The 23198-nt window shown below is 38.8% G+C and overlaps 1 protein-coding gene across 3 annotated transcripts in view; it reads left to right on the top strand.

The window, feature by feature from the left end:
* Positions 1 to 17120: 17120 nt before the first annotated feature.
* The window catches only part of EDNRA (endothelin receptor type A), a 32967-nt gene continuing 26889 nt past the window's right edge, over positions 17121 to 23198 (top strand). The window contains exons 1-2 of one of the 3 annotated variants that reach the window (XM_058024259.1): positions 17121 to 17275; positions 20063 to 20562. In XM_058024259.1, the coding sequence (XP_057880242.1) occupies positions 20164 to 20562 (399 nt within the window). In that variant the 5' untranslated portion in view covers positions 17121 to 17275; positions 20063 to 20163. The remainder of the gene's footprint in view (positions 17276 to 20062; positions 20563 to 23198) is intronic. The other 2 variants (XM_058024260.1, XM_058024261.1) reach the window with 2 other exon arrangements.

Here is a 23198-nt window from a genome sequence, read left to right on the forward strand (position 1 = left end):
CTTTTAACTTTATTCTTACTGCTATGCACAGCAAGCCTGAACTTCAACTTCTTTGGAGTATCCACATTTTCAGAGAATACATGAAGCAGCAGTTCTGTGAGGGCAAAAGGATGTCCTGGAACTGAAATGCTTCCACAGGACAACCAACTCCAGGTATGATTCCTGAGGTGAATGACAGGATCTATATTACAGTTGTTTAAATGTAACCTGGAGGCATCTTACAGAAGCTATTACTGCCATCAGAGAGAAGGAAACAATTACTTATTTCAAGCTAGTCTTTCTAGTTTTTTTCAGCTTACATTTGAGAGTTTAATACCTAAAACCATTTCTTCAAGATCCAATAACTTGATATTTACTAACTTGCAAGAATAAGATATTGTTAATGTTCCCAAGTGTAGTTTTGTGGTTTTTATAGATTCAAAATAAAAAAGTAATGCACTGTTGTTTAAAATTCTGAGCCCTACTCACAACAAACAGTTTGAAATATAAATGCTAATGATTGTCAGAAGATACACCTGACTATGATGTTGTCATAAGACCCTGAGCAACCCACTTCAGGAGGCTCTGCATGAGCAGAGGGTTGGACCAAATGACCTCCAGGAGTTACTTTCCAACTTCAACCACTCCATGGTTTGGCAATTCTGTGAATCTGTGTGAGCAGAAGTGGATACAAATATATGATATAGATAAACAGATAAATTTAGTTTAGGAATTTAATATTTTGAGGAAGCCACTCTTTGAGAGCCCAAGTAATAAAGAACAAAGGGACTTCTCAGCAAATTAGGAACACTAAGATGGCAGGCAGAATGTGAAAATCATACATCATTGAAATATTGCATGAGGAGTGGCAAAGTGAAAAACCACATTTTGCACAGAGATGCAAATTAGTGCAAATAAAGTCGATAATTCATACATATCACTGAAGTTTCTTTTCAAAAATATCCCAAAAAACCCAAAAGCAGAAAGAGTGTACTATCAGTTAGATAAACAATTTCTTTATATTTTCCCAGTTTCTCTATATTCAGCCTACTCTCTCAGCATCTGATCAAGATACACTCCTACAAGGGTATTATGCAAAAAAATACTCTCATAAGTTAAAGCCTGGCAAACATCCATCTGTGCACATAACTTATTAACAGCTGCACATGCCTAATTTCAGCTGCACAGTGACAAAAACTTCAAAGGTCATCTCCCTAAACATAGCAAGATTGAGGCACCTTTAAATCTGACACTACCTCTAAGTAGGTAACATCATGTGTGAATCATTTTGTATCTCTTCCCTTTTCCTTAAAAGTTCCAAGTCCTTTGGCACTAGGATCAGCACTCTTTGCGAGTTAGTAGACACACCTAACAAAGTCTTCTCACACCAAGTTGGACACTGAACAAATAAATTCTTAGACAAAGCAGGAATATGTTAATAAAAATGGCTGAAGGCAGAAAGGACGGTATTAAAATCATCACATGTAGGTGCCTATCTTAGCAGGGATTTGGGGGTTGTCTTCACAGCAAAGAAAGATGTCTCTCCCCATGATGAGGAAAGATTCCAGACAGATGACCCTTCTAGCTTAGGTGCTCCAGTTGGGTGGGATGAGTGCAGACACCTCTGTATGTTCATTGCCAACATTTAAATGTTGTGAAAACACTCCCTGATCATGCAAATCAGGACATTAGGTATATCATCATAGATATCATCTCTGAAGGAGAACAGATAACCTTTACTTACAGAGGCAAGCAAATAAAACTTAAATGCAATATGCACAGCAGGAACATGCATTCTCAAACAGAACTCACAGGATTTCACCAGAGCGCCGCAGAACTTGCCTGGATCCGCGGGAAATGCTCCCACATGCCACTGCATCTAAATACTGCATTTTCTGCACTGATCTTTAAGCTCTGTCCAACCCCAGCTATTCTGCAAGTCTGATCTGTCTTATATTGATATTTGTACTCAAACTTTGACAAAATACTGTTGGTCTTTTTTACTTTTGTCCTTTCTGACTGTCCTGGTTTACAAAAAAATCTAAATGCTCCAGTGGGAGGCAAAATTCTATGTGGAGAATCCAGCTAAAAAAATCCAAAAATTGTAGAAATGCAAGAACACAAACTACACACATTAGATAAACAGGGAACTACTGAAATGCTCTAACTACAGGTACAACAAGGTCTATGCTCTGGATTCAGAAGTGTTCTCCTCAAGAAAACACATTTTAAAAGTATTTCTGTGAACATAAATTAAACCAATTTCACTGACTCTCAACATCAGCTCAGTCTGAGAATTGGTAAGTTATGTTTTTGATTGTTCATGAAGCTTCTTTAGACAAAGCCAAGCCTTGCAGCACCAAAATGCTGTGGGAAAGATGGTCTGAAGGGTATTTCCATCAAAAACAGAACAGTTTTGGGAAAGCCTGGTCCCCTGAGGCTTCCAGGCCAGTTTTGTTCATTTCGAAAGGGGGCAACACATTCTTGAGAAGCACCACATAACCGTAGGAGAATTCTACGGCTTTCTCAGAAGCACAGATGATTCTCAAAAATGAAAGGAATTTGTAAAAATCATCTCTTCTATTTCTGTCAAAATCTACAGCAAGACAATTAATGTAAATGTAGAGAGAATTGACAAAATACCTGCAAGGTCAGACAATCAAATTAGCTGAAATCCACAGAATTCATCAGGTTTAAAACAGAGGGTGCCCTCATATGAATGCAACCTGCAAGGCAGCATTTGGTGAACTAAGATCTTTACTACCAATTTTTCTGATAAGCCACAGTACGTAACTTGTTATTTAGGGCAATGCCACTGCATTCTGAACCAACCTCAGATATGAATCTAGACCACTGAAAACTTCTTCATCCTGGACTCAAACTGATTTTCTATGATACCAGTTTTATGGCATAGAGAAAAATTGACTCTTTATCCAGTTATATAAACTTCATACTCATGGGATATATGCAGTGATATAGTAACTATATGTATATATTTTAAAGTATACATTACCACTTTAATTACATCTGTCAAGGGACAGGAAGTAAAGGAAAATATATAATGGCTGTGAGCTAATAACCCAGGTATAGGGACCAAAAAACCCTGTTCATCTCAATGGTGGAGGTTACATTTTTCCCATGGCACATAACCACTCAAATATAAACTTGTTCTATAGATTACAAGCTATCATTTATTATTTATCAACTTAACTTTCTCCAGCCATGCTTATTTATGGACTGTATTACTGGATACCCTCTACAGGATGTCACTCTATTGAAAGGAATTTGAACTGGCTTCATAGTAAAAAGCATACTATGCTTCTTGTAGCCCTGGAAACACAAATAATTTTTCTTGGCAAGACATACCCTGAGCTTTTCACCCTCTTTCTTGAGATGTCTACTATCTTTTCTCTTAATCTGTGTTCAGCCCAATATTTTATCCCATGTACATTCAGAAGTGTTACCATTTACTTTCCTGGTCATAAAAAAATTATATATAGTCAGTAACATTGACATGATTTACATCTGTCCTGGACAGGCTACCAGTTCTGTATCCACAGAATATTCTATTCCAGACACAGAAGAGGAAAAGGGGTTTAGAACTAAAAGGCTCCAAAAGCTCCATTAAAATTGCTGAGATTTTTAAGTCCTACTGATAGCAGGCCTCTAAAGTCATCACTTTGACAGCTGTGACCCACTGAGTGTCTCTTCCAACACAGAGCTCTTTATGGCTGCTGAATTACTGTCAACCTCCAAAATCTTGCATGCTGTGGTGATAGCCACCAGAAAAAAAGCACAATATTTCCAGACTATCAATCAACCAGTAGCAAATAAATGGAAAGAAGCTAATCTACCTGAAATGCACAAATCAAAACTCAATGTGCCCTATCCCTCCCCTGCAATAAGTTTGTAATCAGTGGTGGGAAACCCTAAAGCTTCTAATGCAAAGTCAGTGAAATAGGAGCTCTGACTCTCCAGGAATCATAACTGTTGGACTTGCCGCTTTTTTCTTGCGGAAAACACTCCCAATTCTCCAGAAGCAGTCTTTCTGTATAAATTCTTTGGTGTACAGTCAGAGGAGCATGAATACTTATGAGGTCTTCTGTTTTTCAGTACGCAAATGTCAAAAAACCCATATTGGTTCTCAGACCTCTGTCACAAGGCAGAGAAGCTGGAGAGAATAATCTCTTAAGGGCTTCAAGCAAGATGTCAGTTGGAATTTACTTTAAAGTCTGAAACAGGAAAATGGTATAAAATGGCAATCTAACCTCCTCCACAATGCAATTTAGAATAACGTAATACTTGAGTCACTTGGGGTGAAACTCTAGCTTCACTGAGAGACAAAAAGAATTTTCCAAGTGACTTCAAAGTGGTCAGGATTTCATTCCTTATATGTTTCAGATATTTTATTTAGAGGAGGAAGAAGCTGTTGAAGTAGAAAAAATAGGCTTGCTTTAGTTAACTTTCAAATGCACCAAGATGCTGGAAGTGTACCAATTCCTTAGTTGTAAATGAGGAAGAAAACCCTTTAAAATGTCACTTTAAAGAGAAAACCCAGGCTTATTAAAGGGTCCTATTTGGCAACAACAAATTGTAGCATGCATTCTCCTCTTATAACTATTATTTGTTGCCATTACTGGGATGTGTTCTATAATTGGATTCTGGCACAGATTAGTGGAAAGAGAAAAATCTTTCCAATCTCATCCAAAGTAGGTTTTTTTCTATGTAAAACACATATGCAAGAGCAAAAGATTCTCTTTGCTCACCAGTAATTATTCAAATAACTTAGACATTTTAGTCTAGGCAGATGTTAAACCTACAACTTGTGAAGTTGTTTTCATAATCTCTCTGTGATTAGGAGTTGGGGTAATTTTTTCATATTTGGTGGAGAGCCTTCTAATCATAGATTGTGGCTCAGCAACTATTATGCTCCTTTCAAGAAATACACTTTGAATTAAACTTGCCTCCCACCAAAGAGTCACATACATCACAGTCATAAATAAAATAAATTCAATATTTTATAGACTGACTTAGAAGCTGAAAATCAGGCATGGTGATTAGACATGAATCTTCAGCACTCATCAGCACACTGAATGAAGTAAATATAAGCACAGTAGTAGAATAAAAGAAAATATACAAATAACAAGAAACCAAAAAAAAAAAGAAGGTAAAGCTTCTTCCTCTGTTTAGGAGTTGGTCTTCCACACTTGAACTTTTTCAACCAATTGATCTCAACATAAAAGTGAGAAGTGCCAAGGTGAGAATTGTCAGGAAACTCATAATATCAGCAAAGCACAACTGATCCAGGCTCATCAGAATAATACTCACAAGCTAATAGCAAATAAAAACATAAGGAAAAGTCAAACTGTGCAAAACAGGAAGCTGAAAGCACGTAACCTAAACATCAGTTTGTTTAAATTTTGCTTCCTCTCTATAAAGCTTAAGTAACTGCCAGCACACACTAGCTAACCAGCTCTTCCCAAGAAGAACTCCACAGTTTTAACATAAAAATAATTGAGAAACACTCCTGAGTTTTATAACAACCCCCAGAGTCAGAGCCGTGAACTGGTATCTCTTTTGCACAGTGTTACTTGTTCCTCACTGCCCACACTTACAGACAGAGGGCCTGGCCAAGGTTCTCTTGATTTGTTTCACACCAACTCAGCTGTGCTGATTTAATGCCCAAGTGCAAGCAGGGATTATCATCAGGTGGAGTTGGCAAGAAGAGAATTAGAAATACAATCTTTCTTCCCAAAACAGAGCTTTAGGAGATGGATCTGTTCAGCTTCTGGCTGATGACAAGCAACGGATGGGCAGCACCACGTGAAATTTGGGTAACTACATTCAGAGGATTCTTGTTCATGGCCTACTTTGAACTGGAAGAGAGGAGCTATTTTATTTCAAAGCAGTGAGAAAGCAGATTCTGTATACTGATTCCTCCTACTGATGCCCTAGAAGAATACCACAGACTTGCAGAAATGTTCTAATTTCTGCGCAAAGATTTTTTTTTCCCCTAGTGCCAGCCATTTTAAAAGCTCAGTACCAGCTTGTTTTCATTAAGTGGTTGAAAAAATTTGACTCAATTTTGAACTCAAAAAGCCCTAAAATCCTTTATTTCTTTAAACAACCCACAGAACTGCCACAGAGAATGTTACATGCATCTACAGCGATGTTACATATAAAAACTGCATTTTTAAAAAATATTGATAGCTTTATTTCCATGAATGTTTGTGAGTACAGGGAGGAGAGAATTGGATATGTTCAATGAAAGATCTGGTTAAACTGACAATTCAGTCTTTTGAATGCTTTCCAGGATCAACACAGTCCATGAATATTTCTCTGAGGTTTCTTATGTATGCATAAATAAAGCAAATGGCAATGAACCCTGAGCCTTCCAGACAAATGCAATGCATATCATGATGTGTGTTGCCTTCCAAGAAGAACCATGGTTTTCATTAGAGGCTTAGATGTATCTCTGCTCTCTGTTACTCAAAGTTAATCTCAAGAAGTATATTTTTGAAACAATGAAGTATAAAACATTAACAATAACTGCTCTAGAAACAGGTGACTAAACAGGACACCGCCAATAAGCCTGTAATTAATACAGTAACAGAACATTTTTTCAGAAGCTCATGGCCTCTGAGAAGCAGAGCTAAATTAAAGCAGACAATAATACACTGCAGGGGTACCTTCTGCAGCAGTGCCTCAGCAAACAGGGGACAATGATTCACTCCTCAGCGTGGATCTTAAAATACAATGGCTAGCCTGTAGAATACTGCAGGTCATGACAGGGGACATAATCAAGTGAAGTAAAGAAAATATGATAAACTTAAGAATGCACAAGCAAATTAGAGAATAAGAAGGCACAAAAAAGTTCTTGGAAGAAGAACCTTCCTAAGATGGTGACTGATGTTGTCTTCTATATCAAGAGTTCTATTATCATTACAGTGCAAGGATTCCATATCTCCAGAGTTTGGTACCTCCTCGATGTTTCTCACCAGCAGCTCCTCTAAGCACTGACTGTTCCTGGTCCTTGCAGCAGCCATCTGACTCCAGATCCCACCAATCCACTCTTTTATAACACTGTTCTTATTGGCTACAGGTGTGGCCTCAACATCAGGCCTGCTCCTAATCTTTAGTAATTGCTTCAGCTGCACTTCTTTGGGGGATAAGATTACATTCTATGCCACCTTCGTACTGTATCCCCCTACAGACTGAGTGATGCCATCACTTGTTCAGCAAGGAAGCTCAGCCAGGGACAATATTCGAGCACAATAATGCTGTGTGTCACTCCCTCTCTTCGCCTGCATTTGCAGCTCTTCTGAGCATGTATTCCACAAAGGAGCATTGTGATACAAAACTGAAGTACCCCACTAGGTCAACGTGTTTTTCACATAAATGGTTTAACAATGGTTAAATAAGAGATTAAAAATTGCTGCAGTCTACAGGAAGAAATAAAATTTTTAAAAAGTTGAGTTGATATCATTACACATCCAAAGTCCTAAGTGAAGAGGAGACACTGTGTTCTTCACCCACCTCCCTGAGCATGGGAGATGCTTTGTCAGTTATAGTTGACAGAACCTTCAGGTGACAATGGGAGGCATGGGGTACTATCGTGGGACAAACTTCTAGAAGGAGACAGCCTGACCCTGATAGAAATTGCCAAACACATCTCAAACTAGAATTTCTTAATATTGCAAATCATACCAGCCCTCCAGGGCAGAAGGAATTAAACTATCAGTTCCTACTCCCCACCAAGAAAACCCTTAAAATCCATTACATGTTGAGACACCTCATTAGGGGTGGGAATTTAAAATAAAAAGAAGCATTAAAATAAGTAATGCATTAAAGTAAGTAATGATTAACTAAAAGAAAAAATAAAAACAACAATTGAGAATTTGAACACTTTAGAAAACTGAAGAGATGAGGCATGTGACTATCTGGAGGCAACAATTATTGTTACTATCTCTAGAGAGGGCTTGGCCCAGACATGTCTATTAATACCAGACCTATTAGGTCTTGACAGCTCCTAGGACATCTGTTTGTTTCATTTCCCTTCAGTCTCGCCAAATTCTAGCAGCAAAAATCACACCTTTTGTTCCTGCTTCTGCATAACTTGGAAGACTTCTTTGCATTTGTGAATTTTGACATTACATGAAATCTAGTGTTCTGTATCTGATATCTACATACAGGCATGTGTATTCAAAGAACCATAAAGGTGGGTAAATTTCTTTAATCTGAGGGCATCTATCTAGGAATAAAGGTGCTAACAAACATTCCTCAGATGTGGGACAGTTTTCATAGATTTGTTTTTCGACCTGAACTTCAAAAGTTCAGAGAAACCAAAAGATCTCACCCGGAGCTTCTCACAAGCAAGTCCCTTAAGTATTTCAGTATATTGCAAGATTCCAAGAAAACATTACAAATTGCAACAAATAATATTGAGGTTTTTAGTACAGCTTTCCCTATTTTTTCCAGAAGTCATCACACAGGTCCTGACCCAAATAAAGTTCAGTCTAAGGTGTAAAATAAAGGTTGTAAGCTATGATCTCGCATTTTCCTAGACTGTTACTGTATTCTGGACCTAAATCTAAAAGGTATTTCTGTCCTATACTGTTCAACTCTAGTTCATAATTCTGTTCTTCTTTGCTCCAAAGTAATAGTATAGGTGAGATCTAAATATCACCTGCTGGAAACAGAAAGAAAAGAAGATAGCTACTTGTGTACTATAACTCAACCATAGGCAGTTGCTGACGCTTTGATCCAGATATTTCACTATGACTATATGCCAAACAGCTAAACTATTTTATTTACAAGAACACAGCCATGCCCACTCATTTAATTTTCATATGCCTGTACAAATAATTTGTTTACATTTTAAAAATAACTTTATCTTTGCTTATAAACTTATGTGATCAATATAACCTCACACATATACATTTTTTAAATTAATTTTTAAAATGCCCTCAGTCAAGCTGTAGGGCCCATTCAGAATTCATCTACAAAGTAGTTTTATTTCAGTTTAAACCCTGTTTGAATGCAGATTTCTTTAAATATTTTTATTCTCAGGTGAATATTTCAAACTAGAGATTATTTCAGAATCCAAATTTGATTGTCAACTTTTTTCAACAATCATTGAAAACTTGCCTATCTAGATTATTATTGCCCATAGGAAATTAATAGCCATTAAAATTCAGGAAGTATTAAAAAATACCCAAATCAATCAATTCTTACAAAGTAGGATGAGCTGTTGAAGAAAATTACAGCAGCTGCTCTGTTTCAGGTATATTTTGAGAAACATGCACACGATTCCATTGTTCCCTTCAATGTCCACTAATGTGACTTGAAAAGACTTACACTATCTATGATCATTCCCTGAAAACACAAATAAATGTATTCCCATTTCCAACAAGAGATTTACACCTGATTATGCCAGCTGAAAATCTGATCCAACAGTGCTGTAAGAACCCACAGTCAAAGAAATCTTTAACTTCAGGGGTCTACAGGAAATAACACACGACCACAAGCTTGATCTGTATGCTTTCAGCACCTCTTTCACAACAATATTCCTGGGGTTTAGTATATAATCCAGTATTCTAAATAACTACAGAGGTTTTGTGGGGAAAACAGAACATTACAACACCACCATCTTAGATCTGACTGAGTTAAGTTGAGCAGACACCATTTAGTCATGGGTTAGAAAACATGAGTTTTACATCTGAAAGTAAGTGGAAAACATTTTTCCAGATGTTCTTCCCCAGGAAAGTATGATGCAAATAATAAACTTGCTAGTTCAAAGAGTACATAAACTTCTATTTGCATGCATTTATTGGCTGTATTTTTTAACCTCCTTCCTAAATAGCTTAATTTAATAGCACATTAAATCAATTAAGAGGAGATGAAAATTGGTGACTAGGATAATTGTTAGTTAAAAATACAAAACCTGAACTTACTGTTGCTTGATACCTAAAACACATTATTTTAATTATTGACCTACATTCATAAGAATTATCATAGAAATCTACTATAATTTTTGACCTCACTGTGCCCAGAAATTGCATCAGTTTCAATTTAATTTTTTAGGTCTACACAAGCAGAATAGTCTCGTGTAACAGCTTGATACAAAGGACTTATTGTATACTTGCTTCTGTATTTTATTTACGACAAAAATTCAGTGCCATAAAATGAGAGTATGTATAACTGTAGTGGAATGTCAGCCAGGAAAGGGAGACTGGCAGCAATATCTCCTGTTCCTTTCCATTTCATAATCTGAACAACCTCTAAGTAGCGACTGTCACAAGAATAAAAATAAAATTAAACAATACACATTTATTATTATATGCCGGTATATTTTAACAGAATCATTAGTTTACCTTGTCATCATTTCCTTTTATTTGAGAGGACACAGTGGCTTGACACATGGAAATCATTTCAGTTTCAAGTTATTTTACAAGACCAAATAAAATTGCTGTTACCAGAGAAAGAAATATTTCTGTCCAAAGACAGTAGAAGTGAGTTAGACCTTTTCTCTGGGATACCTGGACTAAGACCCATAAAATTGTTCCCTCTTCCCAGTACACTCCCCCTCTGTCAGGGAGCAGCAAGAGATGGCCAGCTGCCACAAGGGATGCCACAGTCCTCCCACTTTGCTTGTCTGTCTGTCCTCACCCCACCAGGCCCCAGCACTGTGACTGGGATTAAGGGTAAAACAGCGAAATCCAACCATTTCCTGTTCAGTGTATGAAGAAATGGGCACAATCCCAGCTGCTGGAGGAGCCCCAGTAGGACAAGGATCAGGAAGAGGAAGATGGCTGATCACTGGTGTCAGTGGCTGAGGACTACCAGGCACACATGGAGAAGGGAAGGGTTCTCCTTAGACAGAACACAGCAGAAGAGACAAGGCTCCCCATGAAGAAGCTGGGGTGGAAGAGGAATGAAGGAAGCCAAGGTTAATTACCTCCCAGCCCTCTGAATCCTCAAAAAAAAATCCAATTTCTTGACCATTCTGAAATTTAGTATGATCAAATTGCATTAACACAGCCAAATACCATAAAAACACATCATCCACACACCAGGTAAAAGCCATTGCAGTGGAAATCCAGGGCACACTAAGGCCATGACAACACGAGACAGCACATCATACCAATCCTATAGCCAGGAACACAATCGTATTCCAAACCAGTCTTTCCAATCTTGAGATGGAGCCAGCTGCACTGTTAAAGGATTGAGATTTTATCACCAAAATCTGAAGAACTATCAGCTCCTTCTGTCTCAAGTACTCCATATCTAGATTTTTCCATTCACTCTGTCTGAATGCTGCATTAGCGTGCTAAATGTGTGCTTTGGTTTCCAATCAACAATATGTTGTCTTATATATCTAGAGTTCAATTATCATTATAGTGCAAGGATTCCACATCACCAGAGTTTGGTACCTCCTCGATGTTTCTGACAGGCATCTCCTCTAAGCACTGACTGTTCCCAGTCCTTGCAGCAGCCACCTGACTCCAGATCCCACCAATCCACTCTTTTATAACACTGTTCTCATTGGCTACAGGTGTGGCCTGTTAACATCAGGCCTGCTCCTGATCCTTAGTAATTGGTTCAGCTGCAACTCTTTGGGGAATAAGATTACATTCTATACCACCTTCATTTACCAGTACTGTATCCCCCCAAACAATATTTTCTAGATAGCAGAAAAAAACGGTGAATCTTTTTCCAGAAACCTTGATCATTTATCTCAAAATTGCATTGCAGAGAATTCCTTACATCTGTAAAAACACTCAGAAGTTTATAATTAATTTATTACTCAATAAGTCTGTAAATAGGCCTACATATATAGCTTAGAGTAAGATAAAATGTAGAATAGCTTATGCTATTTAATGTTAAATAATATAAAAAGAGACTTTACTGAATCAAAGTAAATGTACAAGCAGCTTATTTCAACTCAGCTTTAGTTACACTAACAAAAGAATTAGATAATGTAGAAACATTAGAAAGAAGTGAGATGAGTCAGGGTTTTCCATGAAAAACAGCTTCACTACAGAGTAGCCAATAGAAATAATTTTAACCTTATTTAGATTAAGATAAAATGGCACTCTAATATCTCACTATCTTATCTAGATAATTTTATTAGTGCTTAAAATAATAAAAGATGCATCTGGCATCAGAACAGCATTCCTCTATCGCAGAATTTGTGATCTGCACAGGCTCACATCCACAAATGCAGATTGACACTTTTGTAAATTAGGGAAGATTTTCTAATCTAAGACATTCTCTTCCTCTCGCTGTTCTTTAAATCAAATTTTAGTTTATATCTGGTTTTCATTCCTTCTGGTTTTTTTCTTTTTTGTGTTTATAATGATTGCATAATTTCATGATTACATAACAGGCATCTTCTGTGACATATTGTTATTTTATTCTTCTTCATGCATATATATTTTACTGCATATTGAGGGGCTCATGTAGAAATATTTTTATCTATCACCATTGAAGACTGGTCTTTGTGGAGCAGGCTCCTTAGCTCACAGCTAAGGGTTGCCTGAAACAATGGGGATGAAGATCCCCAAATGCTCCCTACAGTCACTCATTTTGGCATCTTGGCCTCAAAAGTGAAGAAGAAAATAATTTATTAATTTTATAGAACTAATATTTTTAAAGTACACTCTTTGCTAAATATTTCAGTTACCATCACTCATTATTTGGACAGTATCCAACTTGCCACAGGACAATAACTAACAAGCACTCTTGTGTGTGTGTGCGTGTGTGTGTGTGCGTGTGTGTGTGTGTGTGTGTTGTGTGTGTGTGTGTGTTGTGTGTGTGTAGCTCGCTCAATTCAAAACCACATCAGTTCCCAATACAAACAACATAACTTGAAGAATTTTGAACACCATAATTCCAGAGCTCAGGTCAAAATGCTCTTGACATAATGGAAGTCTCACCTGAATCATAGATTTGCAGACTTTTGAGACCCTTAGAAATCATCTGGCCCATGCCCCTGTTCAGAGCCCAGCCACCTATGGCAGGTTACTCAGGACTGTGTCCAGCTGAGGTTTGAACATCTTCAAGGATGGAGATTCTCCAGCCTCTCTTGGCACCCTGTGCCACTGCTTGATGATCCTTAGAGTGAAAGTGGTTTTTCCTATATCCAAGTTTAATTTCTTGTATTTCAAGAACACATTTCTTGTGTCCTTTGCCTCCTCTTCCGTCACTGAGCATCAGGGAGAAGAATCTGATTCTCTCTTCTTTACTGCCTGCCAACAAACAGATTTATAAGACCCAGACCTTGAAAATTAGGGCTTCCATCTATGGAAATGAAGACCAACAGCACTGCTTCTCCCAGTAAGTCTTCTCTGAAATGTTCTTAGTCCATTGCATTTAACAGAGTAGGTAAATGCTCCCCAGAGGAATCTGAAATGCTCAGCAATTGAAGGGAATTAACACCACATATTATTACTTCTCCAGTCTGCACACTAAAGGCCCAGGAAGCTCACTTCTTACTCAAATTTTCCATCAAGATTCTGCAAAATTTAGATACACCCAACCCACAGTTCCTGACTAATATTCATTTTTGGGGTGCAGTAGCTCCTGCAGTTGTTCCTGTATTAATTGTTTGGATCCATGGTCAATTTTGTCCTTTAAACTTCAATCCTTTATCCCTTTTGATTCTTTTACAGCTTCAGGTTCCCATAGTCTAAGGGCAGCAACATTTCAGTGGTTCTGATACAAACACCTTTCTAGTTATAAGAATAAACTAATACAATAGTATTCTGGCTATAATTCTCTTTGAATTATAAATTCCTATTGTAAATTGCCAAAATTTGCTATTGACATGAAGGAAACAAAGGAGAGAGACAGAAAGGGGAAAAATGGAGGGAGGAAAGGAGAGGGCAAGAAGGGAGGGAGGAGCGAGACAGCCTTGCCAGAAATAGGATTTATTTGTGCTAAGGCCATAAATACAGTTACAGATATGGCATTAGTAGAGATACAATTTAAAGAAATCAGCTGCTGGGAAACAGAAATGTTATGCAACAGAAGCAAATAACTGGTTCAGTGATCACTGGAATTAATGAGCCCTGGGTTTCAATGGATTTAGATTTTCTAGAGGGTGCCATTTTAAACTGAATTCTTCCAAAGCAACTGCGTAGGTTCATCTCTTGTCGAAGAAAAGATAATCTATACAAGATAGAAACACTCGCTGTGGTTTGGATGATTCTTCTTTTTGTTCAGTGAAGTGCAACTTCTGACTGAACTGGTGTAATAAAAGTTGAGGAACCTGCCCAGCAAAGGTTTTTGAAATTAGCATAATTCCATGAGAAGTTTTGGATTTCCTGGATTCTTTTTCACTAGACCTAGATATTGAATTCAAAGTGGAACAGTTATCCAGTATTGTAACCAAAGTATTTAGGTGCATTTTTCCAAATTCTCCAAATGGCTCCAATTTATTATTGTTTGTATTGTTCCTGATAACAACTGTGTCAGAAATCTAGTGAAAGAATTCAGAATAATTAGATATTTGCAACCTTTTTCATTAGTAACTTCCAATTTTCTGAAAATGCTACAGATTATAAACCCACCAAAAGACTGTTCATGGAAATGCCAATTATAGACAATGCCTGGTTTTGATTTTGGTCTTTTGAATCTCAGCAATTCGATTTAGGACTCCACAACTTGATGATCATATGTTCCTATTTCATACCAAATCTAGGGAGGTAAGTGGCTTAACAGGAAATACATATGCTAACACACTTTTCAATCCAATAAAATGAAAGTATTTCTTTCTAATACCTGAAGGCTTCACGGAAATCAATAGCTTTATAAAAGCTGATATTTGCTGATAGTCTTCTCGACTCCAGCTGCAAATGCAATTGGATTTTTTTCTAATGAGATTGATATGTTGCCCTTACTCTGGATCTCTGGAGTTCTGTGGGATAAGCTAAGCAGTTTGTTGAAGACACAAAACAGTAAAGAGGTCAGAGGAAACACTTTCACTATGCTGAAACTGGTACAGAGTCCTCAGTCAACTCTTCCCCACACACAACAGCAGTCCTACAATGATGCTGAAAGTGTCTCTAAGAGATGAAAATATCTTGGTGTAAAGAACTGCATTTTATCACTTTTCCCAGTAGCTGAGGTCAGCTGCATTTGCAACTACAGTTTTTGCATGATTCCTATGTGAAAACTTCCTATTCCATGTTACTTTCCTGAACACCATAAAAGTAGGAACCACTAAATACAGTTTTTGAATTTATCTTCGTTTAAGACAAGATATCAACTGAGCTTTAGACACCTAGAAGATTAAAGACAAAACAAAGGTTCATTTAAAAATCAGCAACAATAAAAATAACAAAAAACAATGGATCAGTAATTTCTAATACCTAATACTACTTTTGTGGGTAAAAGAAGTGGTTACAGAGGCTCTCTAGAAATAGATCTTTAACAGCATGCTGAATTTGATAATTTCATTATCAAATGAAATTTGATTACTATTATTTCATGTAATAGTAAATACAGTTATGCATGGAATCATGTTATTATGAATTAGAATAACAAGTGTGTGCTTGAATGAGATCAGAAATATACTTTTTTGCTTTGTTTTGTTTTGCTTTTTTGGTTAGAGATCTAACTGTTTAGACATAAAGGTCAAATGACCCCAAGAAAGGAATTGGGTATTAACAATGTTTAGAGAACACACAAGAGATTTAAGAGTTGCATTCAATAAAGCACTCCATAAAGTACACATGGTCTTTAAGAACAGCCTTTCCAGCTTTTCAATGTTTTTTTCAACAACTTATCATGAAGATGACTCTTGACAAAGCAAATCATTAATATTAAGCATCTATGACAAAACTGTAAAGAATTTTTTAGTAGTATATAGATAATTTAGTGGCTTATCAGCATTTATTGAACTTCATAGCAACCTGAGATTTTGAATTAAACTTTCCACCTGATTTGCAAACAGTAGTTGTGATTCTCAGCTGAACATGTATGTTCCTTGAAAGATCCTATGCTTTGATACTTCATTTAACTGAGATGACTTTCTAGAAGTAATAAAGCACTGCTAATCCAGTCGATCCAGTTGCTGGTTTTCTCTGTTCAAGATTTATCAGATGATTTCAAACATATTACAGAAACATACTTTTATCTATGCAAAACTGAAAAAGCTCAAAAAAAAATTCATACATGATTTAGTGCCAGATATTTTAATTCTTCAGGCCACTAGCATCACATTTTCTATTGTTCTTTTCAGTCTGCTTTTGCAGTTTTTGGACAACATATTTTTACATCTTATTTAGGAAGGTTGCCTTTTTTATTCAGAAGAAGCACATATATGTTTAGAAAATAATTTCTGTGGCACAACCAGCTGAAAACTTGCCAGGAAATGAGGAACCTGAAATAATTCAACAAAGGACTCAAAATTTCATAAACTTGCTGGCATGAATGAAGGGATTTTGAAACTCTTTCCTGCACAAGCTGCTCCCTCTGGTACACATTTTTTTTTCATTGTGAGAAAATATCATTAGGTGTAAGTGAACTTTCCACTTTTTCTGCACAGATTTTTTTGCACCTTTGTCTTGACAGAGGAACAATAACAGGAAACATAGACATGACAGAAAATACCTCACTCTTATTATCCTTGTAAATGAGACTAAAATGTATTGGCAAGATGTGTCCTGGATGGATCAAAGAAATTTTCACTCAGGAGCAGTTTCTGTTTACGGATCCAGCATTCTTGAAACTCTCACACACAATTTTACCGATTGTTTCAGAGACTGATCCCCACCAGCCCCGGGGCAAACGCAAAGCAGAAGAGGTTTATTTCATCAGATTTCCCACGGAAATCTGATTTTGCTCGTGGATCAATTTTTGCTTATGGATCTTCTGCCGTCTGGTGGGATCAGGTAGAGACACTTGCTGAGAACCCTGCGTGCCATTAGCAGGCAGCTACAGCAGTGGGTTCGGGGCTGTGCTTCAGATGAGTCCAGCGAAGGAGCTGTGCTCAGTTTCAGCGAGGAAAGAGTTAAGGAGCTCCGTGTTCCCCCGTGCCCGGGAGGCAGCCTTTGTGTTTAACATTGGCAGGGGCTCAGTTCGGGCTGGAGGTTTGTTTTAATTGGGGGAGGGGGCAGTGAAGAGGGGACGCTCCGACTTCTCCCGTCAGTCTCTTTCGTTCACTGTTGTAGCGGAGGTGGGGATTCTCAATTCCACCCAGTCAGACGCAGGCAGGAGGATCTGGTAAGACTATCCCAGGAAAAGCCACTCGGCAGGAATTCTCCGAGGCGGCGGCGGCGGCAGCATGAGGGTGAGCCGGGCGGGGAGGGAGGCGCGGTGGGGGAAGGAAGTGCGCGGGATGCTGCGGGAGCCCCGAACCCATCCCGCACCGGGAACAGCCGGGAACAGCCCGGCCCGAGCCCCGGGAACGCCCCGCACAGGGATTCGGGTGCACCTCTGTGTGCGGGTGTGAGCGTGTGAGAGACGGGAAGGGAGAGAGAACGAGAGACGGCACAAGGCAGCTTGGGGGAACTGTTATTCCATAAAGTTTAACAATGTATGGATCTGGCCGGAGGCTCTCCATACAGGCTGCGGGGCGGGCAGCACTGGTTTGCCAGTGCATACTGGAATCGATCCTTCGCTGTGGAGCAAGGAGCGTTTCCTCTCGCCTTGGAGAAGGAGCCGCGGGCGGCTTCCCCGGCAGCGCTCGCTGGGAACAGCCCGGAGAATCCCCCTTGCCGGCGTTGTTCCCTCCAGTGCCCTCCTGTCCTGCTCCGCTTCATTTGCTCCTGTTCACATCTCAGCTGCCTTACACTCACTAAGCACTGCTAACGTTTTAGTTCGTCTTTGGAGCAATTTCATTTCCACGAGTACGGTCTCTTCTTGCGAACCTCGGCATGGGAATTTTTGTGGCTTGATACTCCAGGCAAGTCAGGAATTCAGTTCCCCACATCCACAAGCACAACACAGGCGGGAGGCTCCCGCATTAACAGAGCACCCGCACACCCTCCAGGTACCCAGGCTGCGTGTGTGAAGGACAATCCTAGATTACCTTATCACAGAAAGTTATCAGGGATGCCAGTGTGGTACTCATACCAGGCAGGCTGCATGTTATATTCTGCGACAAGATAAACACTTTAAAAATATGCACAGAGGAATGAAGGGCTGTCAGGAAGCAATAAAAAAGTACCCTTAGTAGTTAGCCTATTAAAAACTTTCTCGTTTTGCTTCTTAGGAAAAAGTTTCTTCCGGGAGAGGGAAGAGATGGTAATTGGCAATTTTGTTCCAGCCTTGCATGCTGGCGGCATGACTGCCATGCTGCCACCATGTTTATATGATACAAACATCAGATTTTCACAAAAAGGGTCATAAATTAAGGAGGAAACTAATATAACTACTAAAACATAGGGCTGTGGTTCTGTTCATAGCTTTATCACATTTACTTGGGAAAACCATTAATAGTGATACGTGTTTCCCATATGTAAATTGAGGAACTGTAATCATAGAAAATAATACAAGTATTAATCCTTGCCTGAAAAGAGTTACAGTCAAACATCTCTTTTTTCTAGTAAGATTTAGAAACCTAAAGTGAAAACACTTGCACCATGCTGCTGCTAAGTGCCCTGAGATACTGTCATAACCAGCACTGAATTAAATTAAATGAAGAAGGATTTACTATTTAGTATGTTAAACTTTGAAATTAAGTCCCTGGGAGTTCACAGTTGGCCAGTTGCTGATCTCAAATACAGTAGGACAAGGATGGAAAGGTGGATCCCTGGTCTGTGAGGGACAGCACTCTGCATGCCAGACAGGAATACTCGGGTTAGCATCGCATCTGCTGCTCCACAGAGATACACGCACACTTCCACAGACCACATACAACAGGAGCCTGCTATACTAGTAAATATTTATACTCTGCCTCCTCCACAAGTACTATCAGTAAATTTTCTCCCTCCTTCTCTGGTAAATGTCTTGCTATAAACTCTGACTTAACAGCCCCACAGGGAATGAAATTAGATTCATTTATTTAAAAGGATCCTCCCAAATACTTCAGGCGAGTCCCTGGAAATCAGAAAGTTATAAATACTTTATTTACTACTCTTCTTTTGTCAACACTGAAGCACTTTGTCTTGTTTTGCAGATATAAACCATGTAAAAAATCTTAATCTTAAATTAAACCAAGGCTTCAGGAAAATGGACTTAAATGGCATCCCTGGTTTCAGTGGAGGTTTGGTATCTACAAACCCTGTGGCAGTGCTTACACACAGGCAGTCACAGTCACACTTACTAGGGCAGGATTCTATGATGCTTTCTTCCCTACCTGAAATGACATGAGTTGTTGCTCAGAATACTAAACCAAGTATTTTTTTGTCCTTAAAGAGCTTAATTTTTTATTATTAACTTCACTGTGGCTAAGTACCGAGCATGAGTTGCAATTACATTCAGAACAAGATGACAGAGTTTGAAGGCATTTTCCTGCCAGAGGCCTATCCTAGGACTATAAAATCTTCCTCCTAATATTTTGAGATTTTGGATCTGGTTCAGATTTTGATTTGAGATACATGTCTTATCAGTTTTCATTTGAAATCCAGGTAATAAATCAGACAAAAATAATATAAAGTCTAATTGTTGCAGTACCTCAAAAATACTCAGAAATTGATTAATTTACTACCTTTAATTTTTAATGTAGTGCTTTTACCTTTCATTTCCAAAGGAAAAAGAGTAAGTTCTTCTTTTAGCTGAAATACCATTCAACAGCCTCCAAGACAGATCGACTGCAAGACTATATTTTAGAACAGAATTTCATCAACCTTATTTTTTCCATCCCTATACAAATTCTGTCTCAGCAGGGTTTTGTGGGACCTTATTTGCATAAGCTAGCACTTAAGGAATTTTTTGTGTTTGCCTCTTGTCAGACAGGTAATGGGGGTAATCTAGATTTCAGAGCAGCACAGTGAGTACAAACAGGTGTTTATACATGTGTGCTGCAGAGGCTGAACATTGAGATACCTTCCCTAAAGGAGAAACAGGACGTGTTAGTTAGACTACCTGTTGTACTGATTATATGGTTTTTTTCCTTTTCTTTTCTTGCTTACAGTTTCTCTCCACAGGTGAAAAAATGAGAAATATCTCACTGAAATACTGAAGAAAAAAAGCGAAGGTCTTGTTTCATTGAATTTGCTCACTGGGGACTTCAGGATGGAAGCCTTGTGTTTAAGAGTTTCCTTGCTGCTGCTGGTGCCGGGATTTGTCCTCAGTGACAGCTCTGACAGAGACGTTTCCAACCGGAGCGACTCGGGAAACCCCCTTTCCACCTTCTCAGGGATGGAATCCATTCTCCTCACCACCATGCAGCCCCCCGTGTCCAACCAGACTGTCAAATGTTCCCAGCAGACTAAGATTGCTGAAACTTTCAAATACATTAACACCGTGGTGTCCTGTGCTATTTTCATCATTGGGATGGTTGGGAATGCCACTCTGCTGAGGATCATTTACCAGAACAAGTGTATGAGGAACGGCCCGAACGCGCTGATAGCCAGCCTGGCACTGGGAGACCTTATCTACATCGTCATTGATATCCCCATCATCGTGTACAAGGTAGGACACCACCACCCATTCCAGCCGCAGCTCCTTACCAGTTCACTGGCTGTTCTCTGGGCTTCATCCTCTATTTAGTGCTCTTTTGTCAGTGAATAGCGCAATTAAGGAAACAAAACAACTCCTTTTTGTTCTGCAACAAACCCCTTGCTCTCAGGTCTCACCTCCATTAATAAAAAGTGTATCTCCCATTAAAGATAATGCAGCTCTTAGCTCCTAACCAAAGCGTGGCCTTGGGCATTTCAGAGGAGCTCTTCATTTCTCATAGCTGCTGCAGCTAGCAAAAGAATTTATGAGGGAAGACTTTTTATAAGCTGTTCTCCTCCTTGATGAACTAGCAGCTATTTTTATATTATCCAATCCTTACTTTATATTTTTACAGAAAATACTCCCTGCAATACAATCTTCTTATTATGACTTTGAAGGAAGATACTACGTCAGTTAAGTTGAGCCTTAAGGTTTTCATTTAATATTAATTAATAGCAGAGTCTCAAAATTATTCCAATTATATCACAGACCATTTCTGAAATATTAAATTTCGTCTGGATTTGTCAAAGTGTAAAAAGGCTCCTCAGAAATTCTTTTATCCAGTATAAAGTTATCTTGTCCCAACGTTTTGATTTTCCAATTTAATTAAACAAAGCCATAAAGCAGTGCTTTTTCTGATGCAATTCATGTTTACTAATATAATTAAAGCCACAACATGCTTGAATGAACAGAACTGAGCCCTTTTAAAATATATTTCTTTGATATTAACTGAGAATCATCTTAGAAAATCATCAAAGAATTTTGTAAGTGTGTACCTGTCTCTTTGTGGACTGTACACAGGTGCATAGCCAACAGGATATCTGACTTTTTTTTCTTTTTTCAGTAGAAACATTAAGTGTTTCTGTTTGTAAATAAAACACTAAGTCATATAATATATATGTCATATAATTAAGAAAAAATGTTGTTCACAATTTCAGCCCTAAGGATTCTAATGACTTTTATTTACATGTGTTTTAAATGAAACATTTTAATGCATGGTTTTATAAAAACTGGTGCCCTGTGGTTTCAAACTGGATTTTAAAATTAAGGAAACGATTTTAAAACATGCATTTTGCATCTTGGTAACACTGACATCATAACTGCATTTTAACACAGGTATTCGTAGGACAAGATCATACAGTTTGAATTAATTAATGGAAAAAAATTCTCTCTGTGTGCATATATTGCATTTGTAAAGAGGCACTGGGGGTCTGTTATTGTCCACCCAACCAGGGGGAAAAGGTGGATAAGGTATTCTAATAAGCAGCCAGAGAATGTTTCAGGATCACCAGCCCTTGTTCATGCAGGTAACTTGAACTGCCAGACATCTGCTGGGAACTTAACACAGCAGAAAAGAGGCAGCCCAGGAAATTCTTAGAATGTGTGGAGGACAACTTTTGTCACAGCTGGTGGGTGAGCCCAGCAGGGGAGGGACTGTGCTACACCTGCTGTTTGCAAATAGAGATGGGCTGGTGGGAGATGAGGTGGCTGGAGGCCACTTGGGGCACAGTGATCATGAAATTATAGAGTTCTTGATATTTGGTGAAATCAGGAGGAACATCAATAAGACTTTTACATTGGACTTCCAGTGGGCAGACTTTGGCCTGTTTAGGGGACTTAATCAGAGAGTTCCATGGGAAGCAGCCCTTAAAGACAAAGGAGTCTAGGAAAGCTGGGTGTGCTTCAAAACAGAGATCTTGAGGACACAGGAACAGACTGTCCCTGTGTGCTGAAAGATCAGTTGACAGGGCAAACTTCCAGTCTGGATGGGCAATGTGGTTTTGAAGGAACGTAGAAATAGAAAGAGGATGTATCATCTTTGGAAGGAGGGTCAGATATCTCAGGAAGTATTAAATGGGTTTGCTAGGGCATGTAGGAAAAAATTAAGGGAGGTTAAAGCTCAGTTCAAACTTAATTTGGCAACTTTTGTAAAGGATAATAAAAAATGTCTTTATAAATATAACAGCAAAAAGAAGGGTAAGATCAACCTTTGTTCTCCACTGGATGCAGGAGGAAACTCAGTAACTGCAGATGAGGAGAAGGTGAAAGTGCTTAATGCTTTCTTTGCCTTGGTCTTTAGTGGGAAGATGTCTTGTCCTCAGGACAGCTGTCCTCCTGGGCAGGTAGATGGTGTCAGGGAATAGAATGGTCCCCTTGTTGTCCAGGAGGAGGCAGTCAGAAAACTGCTGAGCAGCTTGGATGTTCATAAATCCATGGGACCATATGGGATCCACCCCAGGATGATGAGGGAGCTGGCAGATGAGCTTGTGAGGCTGCTCTCCATCATTTACCAGCAGTCCTGGCTCACTGGTGAGGGTCCAGAGAACTGGAAGCTGGCCAATGTGACACCCATTTACAGAAAGGGCGGGAAGGAGGATCCTGGTAATTATAGACCAGTCAGCCTGACCTCAGTACCCAGTAAGGTTATGGAACAGTTTATACTGAATGTCATCACACAGCACTTACAGGATGGCCAGGGTGTTGTGTAAGGAAAGGCAGGATGTTGTGGAAAGGCTCTGGATGTTGTGTACCTGGACTTCAGCAGGCCTTTGACACTGTCTCCCACAGCACACTCCTGGAAAAGCTGCAGCCCACGGCTTGGACAGGAG

Source organism: Melospiza georgiana, chromosome 5, assembly GCF_028018845.1.
Source record: "Melospiza georgiana isolate bMelGeo1 chromosome 5, bMelGeo1.pri, whole genome shotgun sequence".
Lineage (NCBI taxonomy): Eukaryota > Metazoa > Chordata > Aves > Passeriformes > Passerellidae > Melospiza > Melospiza georgiana.